The sequence below is a fragment of the Cataglyphis hispanica genome, chromosome 2 (genome assembly GCF_021464435.1).
Source record: "Cataglyphis hispanica isolate Lineage 1 chromosome 2, ULB_Chis1_1.0, whole genome shotgun sequence".
Lineage (NCBI taxonomy): Eukaryota > Metazoa > Arthropoda > Insecta > Hymenoptera > Formicidae > Cataglyphis > Cataglyphis hispanica.
In genome coordinates, this window is record NC_065955.1 from 843,007 (window position 1) to 862,350 (window position 19,344).

General features: G+C 38.9%; 1 protein-coding gene across 3 annotated transcripts in view; it reads right to left on the minus strand.

Annotated features, from left to right (window-relative positions):
- Window positions 1-14,015, minus strand: part of LOC126857700 (protein patched) — a 36,652-nt gene extending 22,637 nt beyond the window's left edge. For all 3 annotated transcript variants that reach the window (XM_050607381.1, XM_050607391.1, XM_050607373.1), the window contains exons 1-2: window positions 12,834-14,015; window positions 3,174-3,366 (exon numbers count right to left, since the gene is read on the minus strand). In XM_050607381.1, the coding sequence (XP_050463338.1) occupies window positions 3,174-3,366; window positions 12,834-13,034 (394 nt within the window). In that variant the 5' untranslated portion in view covers window positions 13,035-14,015. The remainder of the gene's footprint in view (window positions 1-3,173; window positions 3,367-12,833) is intronic.
- Between the last annotated feature and the right edge of the window lie 5,329 nt (window positions 14,016-19,344).

The window sequence follows — 19,344 nt, forward strand, 5'->3', positions numbered from 1 at the left end:
AAAATTTAGATGATAGAAGGTATATGTCTCTTTCGCCATTAATATTATCTGATTTCTGTGAAGTGTTTAACGATGTTTCCCGCTTGAGAGTCAGGCACATTCTTGCGGAGAGTACATCTCGTCTGTCACGCTTGGATTATTTACCGAGATACCGATGAAGAAAAGTGGTGGAAGAATTATGCGACGCGCGAACGCGACGTTAAATGGATTACAGCACCTCCAGCAAAAGCAGGTCCGGTACTACGAGGAGACGACGACGTTATGCGCGCCCGCTCGCCTCTATCCGATACCGGATATCCGTGAGGTGACTTGCGTCGTCGTATTCGGTCGGAACATATGCGGGCGCAGTCTTTTCATTGTCAGAAGGGCCGATCGAGCGCCACGAGCCGCGCGCGTCCGGAATAGGTGACGACGACGATTGCTCTCCCCACCCACCCCCCACCCCTTCGTAAAGAAAGCGGGGGACGATTTAAATTGCAACCGTACAACGGAAGAAAATGATTAAAAAAATGATTGACCCTTCAGGCGCCGACGTCTTCCCCTAATTGCAAATATTATTTTCTATTATTTGTTGAAATCGATTTTATATATCGAATTGTTTCATTGTTTCATTGTTAAAGAAGATTATATCTTTATATTTGAGATCATTGATTTGTGACGCGAGTTCAAATCATTAAAATTTGTAAAGTATTATATTCATTTCTGAATCATCACATTCTGAATACTATATATGTTGTATTTTGCGTAAAAAATTTTAAGGCGCTATACTTATACTTTGCATATATTTCCTCATTTAAATATTTTTTTAAGGAAAATATATTTTTTTTTTAACTGTCTCTTAAATATTAAATTTTCTTTATTTGAGAATTAAATTTAATTAAAGATTAAATATTGTATCAAGTTACATGATACCTAATTCTAGGTTCTTTTACGCTACTTTTGATAAAGTCACGCAACGGAATAATATAGATACACACATATGTATCATATTATGCAATATTAAAATAATATAAATTCCTCGAAGACCGTAAACGTTAAGCCGCGCAATCGTACAATGGCGCAAAAAAAAAAAGGAGAAGAAAAAGAAAAATATCGAAAGACGAAGATCGAGCCTCGGGCCAAGATCGCAAATCCAACGCGTTCCGCGCCTCCTTTAACGATCCTTATAAATCCTTAACAGCGGCGGGTTTATCGCCGTGATTGCCGACGGCGATCGGGTTGCGACTTTCGTAGTTGCGGGAACCGATCGGGCGCATACCGATCGTTGAACGGTCGTCGGTCGTGAAAGGTGGAAAGAATGGTGGTTTTACGCGCGAAACGTGCTTCCGAGAACGGCTGGAAAATTTTTAAGTACTCGTCAAAGTATGGGGGTCATTGTCCGACAAAAATATCCTCCAATTTATTAATTCTAAAGCAAATAACGTTTCGACGACAGTGCTGATTGTTTTTTCTCTAATTGTAGTAAAATTTTTTTATCTAAAAACTCATCCGTTAAATTGTCAGAATTTCTCGATTTCTACGCCGATTCATCATTTTTCGTTATTACCGGAAGAATAAGCACCGGCGAGAAAAACACTTGTCTCGGGTGTGAAGTTTCACAGGGTCACGTTCTCGTTCGCTCGAGAACGTATTAGTCCTCGGACGACACGATCTAGGAGGTCCGAGATAATATCTTCCCTCCGATCGAAAACCGGGACACGACTTGGCGTTTCTTCGTGCCAAGTCGAGCGCAACGAAAGAATCTCTATATACAGTTACCCATGACATCAACGAGGCAACATCTCTCTATAACCCCGACGAACGGAATGTTCCGTCAATTTGTGACGCGAATGTTCGTTAACGAGAAATTCATCTCAAGAATAAAGAGCACGTCTCCATTCTTCCAAAACCAATCGAGATATATCATATCCTATCGAACGCAAATTAAGTGAAAATTTTTACTTGTAAATAATTTTTCTCCACGTCATTTTATTTATAGTTCGCTGCATTAATATATAATATAATTTTATTAAATAATTTTTGTTTTTTATTTAAGATAACTGTGTATATATCGGGCATTTGAAGAATTATTAAAGTCATACATACCAATATTATGTGTGACATGTAAAAATAAAATAATGTATATAAAGTACTTTATTTTTTATTTTTTTTTTTCAAAAAATAATAAAATCTCAATAAGTGCTAATAAAATGGGAGATTTTCCCGATCTGCTTCCTAGTTGCATTAATATACTTTTCTTTATCTGCGTCAGGGATATCACATGATTCTTCGCTCATCTGCAGTTTTATGTAGCGACATTAAAGCGCGAAAATTCAACCTAAATTCCAATTTAAAAAAACATTGATAAGACACTTCGATAGGATTTGATTTGAACATATTTGTAAACACTATTGCGCCGTTATTCAAAAATAGGAATTAGGAGTGGAATAGAAGTAAAAACGCCCCGAAACGTACGATTTTTCCTCACGACCGCCCTCGTTCACGCCGTCATATATAAGTTAGCAACGGGTGTTCGAATTAACGTTCGGGCCATGGGTAAATATAGAAGGGCCACCCAGCGTGCAACTAATGTACCGCGTGGTGGGGAAGAGATTCCGCTCAAGTCGTTTCCCTCTTTTTGTCAGCGCAACGCGCGTATCCTCCTTTTTTTTTTCCTCCCTTCCCTCCCCGCAGACGATTTATTCTCCCTATCTTTCTTGCTTCTGCTCGTCCGTTTTCCACGCCGCGCGCCGTGAAAATTTACGGTCGCGCTTCTGGCAAATGAAGGGGCAGAATCAAGTTCCCCTCTTGCGAATAATCGATCTGGCGCTCTCCGACACGATTTTCTCACAACAATTCGTTTCCTTCCGTTGTCACATTTTCTTGACGCATTTAAAACAAGTTTCAAATAACAAATTTTTTAATATTTTCTTTTTTAACATTTGAAAGAATTATTTGTATTAGTTGTGGCTTTTATTACAAAATAACATTTATAAAATATAAACGCGATATAAAAAATGTTTCTTTTTTTCGTTATATATTTTTTTATCCATGATTTTATAATCTCTATATATATATTTTCACGGCAAAAAGTAACACGGATATGGAGTTTTTATTGTATCGTCTTGTAAGAGCGAAGCGATGCGACCTTGAAGGAAGAAAATAAAGTAGTGGGTACGATGATGGTCACTTACCTTGCACCCACAGCTGATCGACCTTACTATTGACTTGCACGGACTTGAGGGCGACGCAGAACGTAGCCAGGGCGAGAACGGCCACGAAGAGCACTTTGCCGGCATGCCTCTGTAGGAAGTAACCCAGCTGACTTAGCTGATCCTGTAGTCGCGCCCTGATCCATACCGCTGACCTCTGACCCTCCGCCTTTCCCTGAAACAGAAAAAAGATCGAAAACTCGTGATGTTGCATGTAGAAAAATTATTGATATATTTCATTTTAAAAATCATCACTGGTAGATTAGCATATAATGTTAATTACGTTATAAAATTAAATATTTGTTCAATTCGATCAATGTATTTTCAATGATATTTGTATAAGAAACAAAAAATTCACATGATTTCTCTCTTTCGATATCGATATATATATGTATAATTCAGCGAAGCAATCAAGAGCTCTAAATTTAAATTGAAAATGCTTCAAACTTTTAGAATAGATTACATCTGCTTAAATAAAATTAAAAAAAAAAAAGAAATATAGAAAGAGAGAGAAAGAGGAAAGATATAAAGAGAGAAGTAATCGTATAAGAAGCTGGAGCCTTACAGAGGGATGAGGAGAGAAGAAAGGAAAGCCACGCTTGCAACATTGCGAGCGGCAACGCTGCCACACTACCTGGTGGCCGTTCTGACAATGTGTACCACGGACCACCCGCAACAATACCTATCTTTCAAGATGGGAGGAGGGAGAAAGATGTCTAATCCAGAAAAGAAAAGAGAGAAGTCAATTGTGTGTGGAAAGAGCTTCGTTAGTTCTTCCTCGTCTCCTCTCTTTCGTTTGGTAAATAAATAGACAAGCACTACTCGATCTGTGATAAATAATTGTAAACAAGACTCATTTTATATATATATATATATATCACAGCTAGTGTACAATTAATCGTATATATATTACAACAAATTTTGTCCGAGTTTTCTTATATAATTCGTATTTATTTTTTACAAGTGAAATAATTTCACTTTAAATTAAAAATTAAATTAAAAAATCTAATCATGCGCTCTCCGCCCGTTCAAATATAAAAAGTCGCATTTACTCATCACATCTGTTTAACGCCGCCTTTAACACTCCGCGAGGTACAGTTATCTTTTAAGAGAAGGGCAATATACGCGCGCGCGCTCACAACGGCTGACAGATGAAAATATGGATTACGCGGGGCCACGTATCTCGGGGCGGTAGCTGCGTCGGGTATCGGATAGCAAGGTTTTCCAGCCAATTAACTCTCGTGGCGCGGGCCTGCGGCTACACGGGCCCCGGGGGTAACTCTAGACGCGCGGACAATCCACGTCCGCCACATGGTGCGCCGCGAAGGGGCTCGCTAACACGCGGCGGGGCCCACCGCGCTACGCGCGCTTCGACGTTGTGTTTCCGCGTGACTTTTGCCCTCTAAAACTTTCCTCGGAAAGATGCATGTAACGATTATGAGACCGGTATAACTCCTGGTGTGTATACTTGAGATTGCGCTATTTTAGAATCATTATACCAAAACACGCAGCATATTTTTCGATATTTAATAACATAAGATCCAATCTATTAAAAATAAATATATATACTATATATTCTCTTACTATAAAAAAATAATATTGTTATTTTTGGATACATAGTAGCCAAGAGATTTATAAAAAAGTTTGCAAAAAAATAGCTTCAAAGTATTTTTTTAAATTATGTAGCAAAAGAAATTTAGTCTTCAAGAGATATTAGAAATAAAAAAATAAAAATAAATAAAGATAATATATATACTAAAGTTTCAAAAATTATTTTTATGCACCAGAAATTAAGAAAAATGAAGAAAAATATTTAACAATAACTATAAAGACGTAAATATATAAGCAATGATCAATCGCGAAAGGCGAAATCGACTCTAAAAATTCATCCGCAAATCTGCCCGTGAAGGTCAAGCATTGTGAGACACCCTGTATACCATCGAGAGAGCGCACACCGGTATTTTCACCGACCGTTTCGAGAAAGAAACCGAAAGGACGAAGAAGAAGAAGAAGAAGTAAAAGGAAGTCGAGACGCCACGAGTCGCTCTCGAGACGTCTATATAACGTCCCCATACACACACGCGGCAGTCCACGAGAGGGAAACGAGGTAGGGGAAGGAGGGGGACAAAGATGATTCCCCCCTTTTTCCCGTAAGTGGTCCCTCTCACCGCGGGCCTTATGGGGTTTCTGCCGGCGGTTGGGCAGTATCTACATATTACAAGCTCGCGGCGCGGAGACCACCGTCGTTGACATAAGATCCTGTTATGCTGTCTGCTATCTCTCGACGCAGCTCGTGTCGCGCCATAAAAAACATTAAAAGTACAAGTAACATAAATTCGTTAAGCGCGGCGGCGGCGGCGGCAATCGCCTCGCTTCTCTCGCAAGTGTTCCTCCTCGAGAAACAGACGAGCCCGATCGACCACTCGAACACTCTCTCTCATCCTCCTCTTTTTGTCGGGCTTTTTCGCGTTTCTACTTTCGTTGTGATTCTCTTTTACATCTTATCGCGTCTGCCAATTATACTAATATACAAATATATAATACAAACATATATAAAGCAAAAAATATAATAGTAATATTTTCTATATAATTCTTTTAATTGTTAATATTTTTTTTTTTTATAAATTTATATATTATAAAAATATCAGTGTTTTTTATTTCAATTGAAAAAGAAAAGGATTTTATATGATGTTTATTGAGAGAGAAAATTAACACATTTTGCGAAACACCGCAGACTTCAGCACTTTTTTTTTTTTAATCACATCGTGAATTCCAGGATGCTCGGTATGCGCGTGCACGTAACTCACGCGGTACGCTACGCATGCGGCTCAGCCGGATAAACGAGGAGATCCTTGTGGTAGGTACGGTTCGAAAGTGTCGTAGCAAGAAACTCGATCCGGCCCGGCGCTCTAATCAATCGAGGAATTCCACGGCGATGTCTATCCGAAAGGGAAATCCGAAAGTTGGACTTGGTAAAGAGTTTTCGAGACTGTTGACAATCGCGAATATTCCCTCCCAGCTTATATTTCGCGACTTCTATCTCAACGATGTATCATTTTTAGAATCTCGATGTAATTAATTGTTTTCGCTCTTCTCCTCGCAATGCTATAAAGTTCTTGATAAATTATTTAAAAAAATTTCTAGTAACTAATTGTAAATATAAAAAAATAAATAACCGAAGACACGAGGTTTGTATCTTTATTATATGAAAATTAATAATAATATTTTTAAATCAGGATTAATCTAATAGAACTTTAAAAAAAAACTTCCGAAAAAAATTTGCGAAAGGAAAATTCTAACAAAAGAGAAAGCTTGAAAAAATCCCACCTGCAGAAGCAGTCTTCTCAATTTGTGGGATGAAGTTGTGAATCTGTAAAGAAGCGATCAATGCTTCGAAATACGGGAGAAAGATCGTGACTGTTGAACGATCTTGTAACGAAATTGACTTGTAAAGAAATTGAGAACTTTATTTGAAATTTTAGGATGCCACGGATATATATGTACACACGCACACACATATACCTAAGGCATATGTATACAACGGGAGCCACAGGTACAGAGGACAAGCATGACGGACGGAAGATGAAAGGCGTCCGAACGACGCCGGGTCGTGTGGGCGTACATCCTTCAGCAAGGATGAAAGGGACGGGGCCGACTCTTACAGGCGCATTTCTCGTCGGTTGTCCTTTGCGATCCTTGCGGATCGGCAAAACCGATGAAATTTGAGGAAAAGCGTGACGGTCGGTGTCTTTGGGATTTTTCACGCGTTTAAGAACGCGTGAAAGCTTCCCGTCGTTTTACAAAAAATTGAAACCCGCGGGAAAGCTCATAAAATCGATTATTCCGCACATCCGTAGTTAGATCTGATCTTAGGTACTAAAATTTAACGACTCAATTTTCCTTGCCTTTCCTCGCCTTTTCCTTCCGAAAACCGTTTCAATCAGGACTTGATGACAGAATCGTCTTAAATCATTCCATTGCACAAAACAAAAAAAATGGATTTATAAATATACAAATAAAATAAAGAAATCTCTAGCTCCTCGTTTATAAATAAGTTTCAAATGTACACTTCTGTACATGTGTGTATGCGGACGGTATGTTTTTACGTAAAAGAAGAAAGACCGCGTTCTCTCCGGCCGCGCAAAGCGGAGAGATGAACTTCTAGGAAAAATAGAATTAAACTCTGTTCGTCTCATCTTCCTTTTCTGAGGAAAGAGAGACTTCGCCTGTCCCAGTTTCGTGTGACTCACACTGTATACAGAGTGTCTCAGAAATACCGCATGTCTCCTCAGATATACAGATTCTATGATAAATTTGGAATCTACTTCTTTGAGACGAAAACTTAAAGGGAAAATCATATGTCATTATTTTCTTTTATTTTCGGATCGAAAACAGAAATAAAAAAATTTTGTATTTTATTATTGTTATATATACATTATTTATATATTTTATTACAAATGTACATAAATGATTCTCATGAAATATATCTCATACAAATAAAATATTCTCCAACTCCTAACTAATCTAGTGTTGTCGAATTATTAATAATATGTAACAAAAAATTAATTTTGATTTACTGAAATCCTCTCATTGTCAACTGATACATTTTTTTATTTTTATAATCATTTTAAATTATATTTATATACATGTAGTTTGTTTAATTTCCCTTTCGGCGATCATGACAAGAGACATTCGGTGATTCTGGAACACCTTGTACGTGGACAAGTTTCCATGGGTCGCCTTCAAGGCGGTGCGCGCGCCCCACGTCTCCACCCTCTCGTAGGTATTATTAGTGTTGGAAGTTTTTCTCTCTCTCTCTCTCTCTCTCATACGCGTAGTGTCGGCGCCCTTTAATCTCACACACGTACGCTCGCAAGCGCAGGCGCGCGTGCGTGAATGCCCGGTATTGTCGGCCGCGCACCGGACGATGGACGCTTTCAAAGCTGCCAGAAATTAAGACACAGATTACGGAATAGTGCGCCCGTACGCTATTTCGTGCCGCTGGAATTCAACGTTTATCTTCAATCGTGATCTTTACGGGCTATCATCTCTCGGATCACAGTCAGTAGCGATAGAGCGTGCGGCAATATATATAGTTTTAAGACTCTTCCTTCGGAAACATTGCTAGAGTCATCAAATATCCAATTAAGTCATTAATGACAATGACTGTATATGTCTCCTTTGAAGTTTTATTACAAATTTTATTTTACAAATAAAAAAGGTTTTATTTTATTTTATTTCAATAATTGTGTATGTGTGTGTGCGTGCGAGAGAGAGAGAGAGAGAGAGAGAGAATTCAAAAATAAATGTTTGTGTTAAAAATAATTTTTTTTATTTCCATAAAAAATTCCTAGAAATGGAAAATTAATAGAACTATTTCAGGGATCTGATGATTTTCTACTAGTAACAATCAAATAGGTTTGTAATGTTTTTTTCGAAAGAAATTCATATTTATATTTATAGTTAAAATAATTTTTTAATAATAATTTGATAAGTAAACACCTCTCTAGAGAACGTCGCGCTATGCTTTTTCAGAAGCCGAAATCAATTACTTCGTTGAAAATGAAACGAAAGACTTAATTAGACAAATATTTTTCATACGAGCCTAATAACTTGTACCCATAACAACGACGTCCTTTCTGCGTACGCACGCATACGTAGACGTCTGCGAACGCGAGATAGTGCAGCAGGGCGAGGCCAATACACGTGACTGAATCGTCTCTGGTGAACATAAACAAATTGGAGTAAATGAACTCTGGCGTGCGCGCGAGCGCGTATGTGTGACGCGACGATGATAACGGATCCGCGTATTCTGTAAACATTTGGGGAGAGGGGGCAGGAAAACACGCATACACGTACGGCGCAAGGCCAAGGTTGCATCGAGGCGCGATCGAGTTGCACATTCTCAATGAGAATAAATCAATTTCGATCGGCGCGTTTGTGAATCGTTCCGTTAAAAGCCAAACTGCACTATCGTATCTTCCTGGTATACGAATTAAAGATCGATATCCGCTATGCAAAAGAACTTTAGTAGAAAATTAAAAAATAGTTTTGACGTTTCAAATATCAATTATTCTCCTAAAAATTCACAAGTAAATGATTTTTTCGCAGATATAGCAGAAAAATTTGACAAATAATTTTGGTATATTGGAAAATAAGAATTTGTAAGAATACTATAAAGCATTAAAAAGATTGTTGTTAAAAAATTTAACAAAATAGAAAACGATAAAACAATTTCGATAAATTCATCGAATTTTCCTTTTCTGTATTAAAATATTCTATTATATCGAATGTTCGCGTAGAAAAGTGTCTTATCGAGCAAATTGCTCTAAATTAAGTCGGCTCACACAAGATTAAGATACACGATCAAGATATAAAAATAGAGTGATAGTATTATTTTCAAAGAAACATATGCCACTTTCATACATACATACATACATGTAGCCTTCGATATTCCCCGACCAAACTAATTCATCACGTTCCATTATCATCCCGCACATAAATCCTCGCGAGAGAGTCAGTCTCCCTTCTTTGTGGAGGGAGAAAAAAAAAAAACAGAGAAGAAAACAGACCCCGTATGCATACTTCTCGCACGCACACACACGAACGTTCGCCTTGTGGAGGCCGGGGCCACTGACTCACTGACTCATTCGGCATAAACGCGAAGCACGAAGAGGCTCATTCTCTTCTTCAGCCGAGAGCCGCCTCGTCGAGAAGAAAAGTGGAGCATCGACCTCGAATTTTAGTCTCTTTGTGCTTCTCATCCCAACTGTCATCGCTTCTCTGATCCGCTAATCGCGCTCTCGATTGTGCAATCGTGCGCGAGGAATCTCCGAAAATCCTTACGCTCTATCGCTCTATCGTAATACGTCAGACGATAAAGTTGGAAAGGGTGTTATACATCATTAGTTGAAAGAGAGTCAATTTTTCGACGAAAATAAATCGTCAGATAATTTTCGTGTATAAAATCAAGATTTTTGTTTAAAACATAAACTTAATTCTTATTTATTTAAATAAAATACTATTTAATTAATTATATCTCCATCTTTAAACAAGATTCGTTAACCTATGGATATCAATAATCGTTCAAATTTTTTTTATATGTTCTAATATAAAAAAAGTAATAATTACGTGCGTAAATGTCATAAATATTGTTTAAAAAAATCACTATAAATAAAGTGCGTATTTTAATAATTTTGTAATAAAATATTGCTTTTATTACTGCTAAAAATTACGATTCCATAATGGCAAAGTCGCTTTTAATGAAGACGTCGTAACCGATTTCAACGGAACGACCCGGTACATCCGCGATGTAGAAATCGCTCGTGCGGCCACCCAGCGCGATTATCGCGAGCAAAAAGTTCGCGAGGCCTGCTACTCCGCTTCGCCTCTTATTATAGGTGCGCGTTTCTCGGACCATCGGCCGGGATACGTCGAACGCAATTGAAAATAGCATCAACGGGGATTTAACGTAGCGTAATCGAAATTAAAGATGACAGATATTAAATTAAAAGATGTGCCTTTGCACAAAAACAAACTTGAATATGCAAGACTCTCGCGGAATAAAGAAAAATAGGAAAATATATTTGACAGAAAAAATTACATGTTTTCTCGTCGTATTTAGAAATACGAGACTGTTGCGGAAGCAAAAAAAAAAAAGATAAAAATATATAAAAATATAATCGCGATAATTAGTAAAAATGTTGCAGTTTATAAATAAAGAGGATCAAGTGACAGCAACATTAATGATGCGGAAACGTCGTTGGAAACTCTGGAAGTCGATCGATGATTTCGTATCAAAATGAGCATTCTTAAAAAATGACAGCATCCGGCTCACGCATATTTTCATTTGGTCAAAGATTCCTTGATCTCTCTGCGAGTGACAAATATCACGAGATTCTCTCGATTATAGAAGAGATGTGTCAGAGATGACGCGTCAAGCCATATTCGCGCGGCAGAAAATCGATCCTCCGATTTGGAATCTTCGAAAAATGCATCTCGGGACCATTCGAGTACGTGAAAACTCACAGCTAATCAACGCGTAGCTTTGGAAAGGCTGCGCTTGTGAGTATGTCGAATTATTAATGCGTAACGTAGTGCGAGTTTTCCTCAACTTTATCCGCGCGTGAGAATATTTCAGAAATCGACGTGGCTGTCATTATTACAATGACAAAAGAATAAAATTTTCAACTCAAGATAGTTTTTAATATATAACTAATTTTTTCTCTCAATTTTATTACGAAGAACTGCTCATCTTTCAGAGAGAAAAGACTCTCGAAAATAAAACTTTACATATTTTTTTTTTACATAAAATAACGTTCTCGATTGTACCACGAATAACGGATCGCCCTGTAGTTTCCCGCGATAAAATTAAATGATTCAAGATCGATACGATGGGAAGGGGAGGGAATGGTCTCGAGAAGTATGATTTTGCCGCAGCGGCACAACCAGATTGCGGCGGCATCATCGGTAATTCCGCTTTTCGAGAGGCCCTTCGCCGACGATAAGGGTCGGGGGAGCGCTAACCGCTGTTAAAACCCATTTCTCGATCGTTAAAGTGCGCCTCGTTAATCGGCGATCGGAGATAACGCGCCGCGCCGCCGGTAGGAAGTAACGGCGCCGTTATCAGCGAACGGCCAATATAATTTGCATCGAATTCATGCGCTTATCTCTACGTGTATCCATGGAGAACCACGAATCCCCCGTTTATGTATGCGACGCGCTATTATCTATCTACATCTAGTTGTGTGCCGGGATAAAAGAATAGACTTCACGGAACGAGCCTCAGACGCGACGAACCGCTAAATTAGTTAACCGTCTTAATTAGTCATCCCGGCATCTACATGGAAGAACGTAACATTACCGTAGTATTTCATGCGTAAATAACGTCGAGGATAATTTTTTTATACACTTTTTCCACGCCACATGTGGCGGAACTTTGTAAGCTTATTGTGTATCGCTTCTTTTTTTCTAATTCTTTTTAGATGAAATAACAAAAAGAAATTGTTTTATATAACGCAATTCGCATGCGCGATCGTTGAAAACATAATCGATAAAACAATATCGAACAATTTGATTTAAATTTTGTTCCTCTCTCAAATTTTTTAGACGATAATAAGCTATGTAATGAATTCGTTTGCACAAGAAAGAATATAGGCTCGGTTTCACAAACACACAATCTGTTTGCGGTTTATGTTTATATAATCCCTTTTATGGCTGCTTCTCTTTAACCAAGGAAAGAAAAGATCCTGACCACATTTAAATACGATTGAAAAGAATCTTCAAATGTCAAAATTTAAAAACATCGGAAACTTAAAAGTACTTTTCGCTCCGTTTTTTCTTTTTTTTTTTTTTCCTTTAGTATAGTGCGTATTTTTTTTGTTATATATGTATATATTTTTTATTTTTTGATAGATTTCAATATTAAAAAAATTTTGACGTAAACTATAACAGTAAACTTTTTTAATATCATATAGATAATAAATTAATTGAATATGTCGAAAAGAGAAATTAAAGAAGATAATCTATTATCCAATATTATATATCTTGTTCTTTTTTTCCGAAAAAAAAGAAATGGAACGAAATGCTGATGGATTGAGAGAAAAATGATTAAAAGGGAAACGATACAATGTAAATGCTCACCTTTTCGAGTTGATCCAACGCTATCGCGGCGTCCGTCCAGCTGGGCCTGACGTAGAGATCCGACTCGTGCCGGATCTTGGCATTTTCCGCCGCCTTGGCGTCCTTCTCATCCTCCGCGCCACCATGCTGCCGCGAGCCCTGCGATCCAGAAGGGCGTTCCGCTAGGATCCCTGTGGATATGGGGCCGGACACGGAAACCATGATCTGTCATGCATTCGCCCGCACGCCACGCACGGTTACGATTTTACGAACTCGTTCACCTTCGCCCCCTTCTTGTCTCCCTTTATCCGTCTTTCTGTCCTTCTCGATCTCACTCGACCGACCGATCTTCAATTTCTCATCGATCTCTTGTTACGGATCTCGTTGCGCGGCTAGTTAGTGGTCACCTCTGACAACCCTTGAGATAATAAATAACTTTGCGTTGACGTTTTAATATCGGTTCTTTTTTTTAAGGGAGGTTCGAACGATCTGGTTTCAGATGGAGGCGCGTTCTTTTCGGAGCTATTTCTCTCTCTCTCTCTCTCTCGATCTCGACGTGTCGCGAACTCGAGCGTGGGACCGAAACGACGCACGGGACGCTCACCCTCACACTCACTGACTGGAGAAATCGTAACACCTTCCGGGAGCACTTGTTCACCAACACTGTCCGCGGGTTTGTACAACAACCACGTGACCCCGCGCCTCGCTCGAAATTCGCGCACGAGGATAGCGTGCCGCGATGCGCATGCGCGCGCGTCCTACCGATATATGTATCGTACTGCGCCGACGAGATCGGTTTTTAGGTTACCCGTGATAAACACTCGTCTCTCTCTCTCTCTCTATCCCCTTCTTTCTTTCTCTTTCTCGCTCGCTCTCACTGACGGAGCCGAGAACGCGCCACCGCGAGAAAATTGTATCTCGCGACAGTATTTATTTTTTTTCCCGCGTACGGAACGTCACGTGCCGTAATCCGGCGGATAGCCGCGGGGCCCGTCACGGGCCCGGCTCGTTGTCACACTGTCACAACACCGAACGTTATCGTCGTCGTCGTTTTCGTCGTTGCCGTCGTCGTCGCTGTTCGGACGCGCTTGTAGAATACGACGGGCCCTTTGCGCGGGCCCCTGGTGCGTCCTAATGATACGTATTCGTGCGTAATGGTGCGACGACAGGCGCCGGCGTCCACACGACCGCCACTTAGAGCAGTCTAAGTCGGTACTAAGCGAAACGCGCTGCCACATTTCTTTCGTGGCCTGCCTGCCGTGCCGGCCATAGTTGACGGCCTCCCCTCCCCTTCCCCAGAACGGCGCTCGAACGGGCTGCGCAAACATTCAGGCTCGTACATCGTCCATGGGCCCCGCACATTCGATATATCAAGATTTCTAATGACAAATTAATTACATGTATTCGCGCGTCTCGCCAAGCGTTAAAATTATTTTTAATCATATAATATTAAAAGATCTGTCAATTTACATCACGTCGATCATATTTCGATCGATCGATCGAGGATTGGGAAAAGTCTTTTACGCTGACGGTCCACTCACGGATCGATGCGTTACTGAGCGCGGAGATGACGTCAAGGCCGAGCGGAGCCGAGATGGACCGAACTGTCGGAGACTCGGAGACGATTGGCGGAGGCGTTTGGCGTTCCCCGTTGCTAGGATACCCAGAGACTAGCGCGAGGGGAGCCGACTCTAGACCACACACGCGTTCCCATTTTTCCTCGGAGCAAAAACATTACCCACACAACGAAACGCACGTGTACGCATACACGCACACACGACAATACACACAGCTGCGTTACGCGCAGATCGACACGGAGCACAGTGGTGCCTAGACGGACGAAATCTCTGAATTTTTTTTTGAAAATTTTATCTAAAAAAATATACAAATACGCGCACACTCGCGTAATCGCCGATCGACAGAAAAATGCGATAAAAAATCTCGTGAGTAGCAATATTTTGATAAGCCGAAACAACTGTCAATATGACAGATTTTCTTGTGTCAAAAAATAAATAGTTTTTGAATATATTCCAAGTACCTCGAATATATACGCGTGGAATAATGATCAGGCATTTTAAAAACAAGAAACCAATCTAAAATTTGCGACAAAATCTAGGAACCCGCGTGCCAAATCTTTCTCGCTTCATGTAATTTCTAATTTTATCGTAACGGGAAAAGCAAGTACAAATGAAATGAAATGATTTTACAGATAGTTAAAATAACATTTCACTTTTGACGTCTGGTCCCGATTTACTTACAACAGCTACAAGATTAAAAACTTTAGGAAAATTTAGAAAATAACGTAGAAAAAAAAACTAAAAAATTTTTAAGCGATACACACATATGTGAAATCATGTGAAATCATAGCATAACTGGAAACATAGAGATAATAAATATAAATATTAAAATACAGAGATTCAGTAACGGAAAGATGTTTATATGAATAATTGTCGGTCAATAAAGAAAATTTTTAGTCGATATATTCTATTGAAACAAATCTTTTTAAAATAAATTATTACCATGCTTGATCTATAAAATTTTTCAAACATCACTGTGGGGGTGATAATGCATGTGTCGGTCTTTTCTTCTCCGTCTCTCCGCATCTTTCACATTATTTCGCGCACGTGCCGTGTATTTGTTTGTTTACGTGCATATTCATTCGAAGAAAAGAGAATTACCAGAGTGCGGCTAAAGATTCGTATTTGTATTATGAGTACAAATATGAATACAACGCCCATATTTGGCGCTAAATGTATTCAATTCTCAGTCCGAATACCATCGTACATGACTCAATAAATCGTGCGATAACTTGCTACATACAAATGAGTACAAGCAGAAAAGTTGAGAAACAAAAAAATATTTATTTGAATTCTTTATAATGCGAGAAGGAGAAATCTTTCCTCACGCTCGTCTTTATCGCGACAACTTTTCTTTCAACTATCTCTTGTAAATTGTCAAATTATAACAGTAAATCACTTAGGGCCACAACCGAGTTAAACCATCTTTTCAACGAAATGTTGCATTGGTGCACATTTTCTGTCGGCGTTTTCTCCGTCAGGGATGCAACATCTAAATGCGTGGGAGTGAAGGCCGGCTGTTTCCGGTGAGCTGCGGAGGCGCGTTGTTCGCCACGATAATGTATTAAATTGTCGTCATAATATTTGCATAACAATACGACTTTATCACACTACTCCATACTCACGCGTACATATGAATGCGATGTGTGTAATTAAAAAAAAAAATCTCCCCCAATATTACGAAATATTATTTTAAAATATCTATCGATATTCTCGAATATAACTTCAAAACTGCAGCCTTTCAAGAGATTTTTATTTGTACAAGTTTATATAAATATTTTTTATCAAATATAATATTATTTGTACAATACTTTCTCTATCCAAAAAGCTTTTTTTCCATTTTTGTATCAAAATTACAATAAAAACAAAATATTACAATAGATATTGACTGATAGATTAGGGGGAAAAAAAAAGAAAATATATATTTGTTTCTATTCCACATAAATGTATACTGTTTCTGTAAACATTATGTGTATATAAATAACCTTATTTTTATTAAAAAATAATTTTACTTATATGTGAATGTTAATATCCTCGATATCGAGAGATTTTATTCAAACGCAGCCGTTTGTTTCTAATAAAAAAAAAAGAAAAAAAAGAAAAAAATACTAGATGCTCTCTCATTTGCTCGATAAGAAGAGAGGAAGGAGGAGAACGAAAAGGAGGAGAAGAAAAAGGACGAAGGGGAAAGAAAGGCGGATCTTTGCGTATTGTGTCCTCTTTGACGAATGCACCCCGCGGTCGCCACGTCGATCGGCGATAAGGCAAACGCGCGCGCCGAGGAACCGTTAATAATTTTTACGACACTCTTAACTCGCCACCCGGTATTAAGCGGTCCTCCGTAGAAGACGGGCTTTGATCTTCGCCGACGCCGGTGTATCGGCTTAATGAGTGCGGGAGCGAGATAGCGGCTGTGAATCAGGGAGCGAGCGAGCGAGCGCGCTCGCCTGTGGAACCGCCTGTGGTTTCTCGTCGATTCGCGGACGCATGCCGCGTCGCATAATTCCAGGCGCATCGTCGAAGAGAAAAACGCGCGAGAATACGTAATCTCACAGTCGACAAGTCCCGACGAATTGCTCAGAGAGAATTTGAGTAACAGTCGAAACCCCGCTGTTGCGATCCCAATTTCGCGAGAATGCTTACGAACGATATACTTTAAATACTACCGGCTTAAACACTCACTTAAAACATCACGATTTAAGTGCATTTCGAGAGTGAAGATATATGTTTACGCGATCACAGTACAACGCGATCAATACGAGTATAACAAGATTAAAAGTCGGTTTTAATTATATCATTTCATTTAAGGTATTTTTAAATTCCTTGTAATCTAAATGATTTTTCAATAATCAAGATTATATTAAGTACTTTTTTTTTTAATCTCAAAATGTATGCGTAATAATAGACTTTTGTTATCTAGAAAAAAAAACCTCACAAATAATTTAAATATATAATTTACCAACTGTAATTATTTAAACATTAACATATTAAATATACTAATATTTTTAAAATCGTCATCAGTTATTTAGTTTAATATTTTATTGAGATGTAATAGATTAAAAAAATAGAGAGATATCAAGTACATGTATATTTTTCTAGACCTCAATTAAAAGTCTATCCAGTTTAATCTAGACTTATTCACATATTATCTCTCTATTGGATAGAAATAAAGAAGAAAGAGGAAGAAGAGAGAAAGAGGCAGGGAACGAGGGAGAAAGAAACGGAGAAGGAAAGAGTTGGAGAGGAAGATATCCGACTTACTAATTGCAGCGACGTCGGTGGTCCGAAGGCACACCGCGGGCCATAATGAAAAGCAATATGGTCAGGATACATGGTACGGATCCGCTTGGTCTCATCTCGGTGACTATCCCGAATTAAAATCGTAAATTCAGCTCGAAGGATTTGTAGCGGCGCCGCGCGCTCGGCTTTAAACTGCGACGCGCGTCACGGTCGAAACTCTGGAAAATAATTATAATTTTTTAGAGCAACTCAAGAAAAAGAAAACAAAGTTTATATACTTGAAATGGTATATAAGAAAAATATATGAGCTATTTATTTCGATAAGAAAATGTACAAGTCCATATCTTTGAAATATTCTAAATTTTAATTGAACAAATTCTGATTCTGTTGAGAATATATAGCAAAGAGAGATACTTCTTGTTATAAGAAGCGTAATCTTAGAAAGACAAAATGTTATAAATATTGTGATAATCCACAAAACGCAATTAATTATAAATTAAAATAACGCTGTTATGAGTGATCGAATCTCGAAATAATGCAAAGACATAATCGAGATGATTAGAATCCATGACGATCAACGTTTCACGGATGAAGACGTTTCCGGATAGATAGATTGAGACTTCAAGGGCACTCCGTAGGATACCCAGTTACGTTTCGTTCGATTTCGGGGGCTGTTAAACGGCCGTAAAGACCCGGAGTAAGCCGCAAACGTGGGCTAAAATGGTGGTCTACGAATTTAGTAAGACGAATCGTTACAGCAGCGGCAGGACTTTAGCTATTGTGTCGAGCACACTCCTGTGAGAAATCCAAAAAGTCAATAAATTTCCCGGACGCTGCGAGACCGAGGAAAGGGAGGGGAAGTTATACCTGGTCGTCCGTAGGATGTACGACTCCGGGGCTCTACGTACGCTCTGTTTGCGTAGGACGGGGACCACCCAGGTCGGGCCGACGCCTCTGTCCGCGTGGTGGATCCGACTTGGCGGAATCCTTCGCTTCGCCGAGCGGAGGCAACGTATAACGTAAGGCAGGGGCGGATCGACCGTGAAATTCGGACGGCTTTTGAGAATCGCATCGGATTATGACGTCAGAAGCGAAAAATCCTGTCAATTCTTTTCCTGCGCTGTATATAAGGATAATGTCGAAACAAATTAATTCATATAGCTTATCACATATCTTGTATTAGATATTGGTAGAATATATATGCCAATAGATATTTCTTATACATATTACATTCAATAGAAATGAGATTATTTGATTGTTATTTGAGGACCTAATCTCTCGCGCGAAACCATTGCGTTATTGAATGCCCTTTTTTACATTCACATTGAGTGATTTTTCTTATATTACTTCTGTTCATCCCTGACACATGGTAACGAAATTTTTAACCTGATCCACAGTGTGCTATTTTTCATTCCATTGTAACGGCAAGGTCGTGATTCCCTATGACGATTCTTAAATGATCCCAGTGATGGATACGTCTCCATTGTACAACGAGGAAAGCTTTAGGAAATTAGCGTGTCAAACGTACCAGACAGGCACTTACTGTCTATTCAGTTCGTTTACCACCCATGAATACGGTCTGTCTCTATTCAGTTTCAGTATTATAATAGAACAATAGATTTGCGATAATTTTAAATGTACGCGCTCAATTTATCAACTTCTCCTCTACTTCACTAGCATATTTAAACTATTGTTTCTGCTCTAATTTTACACTT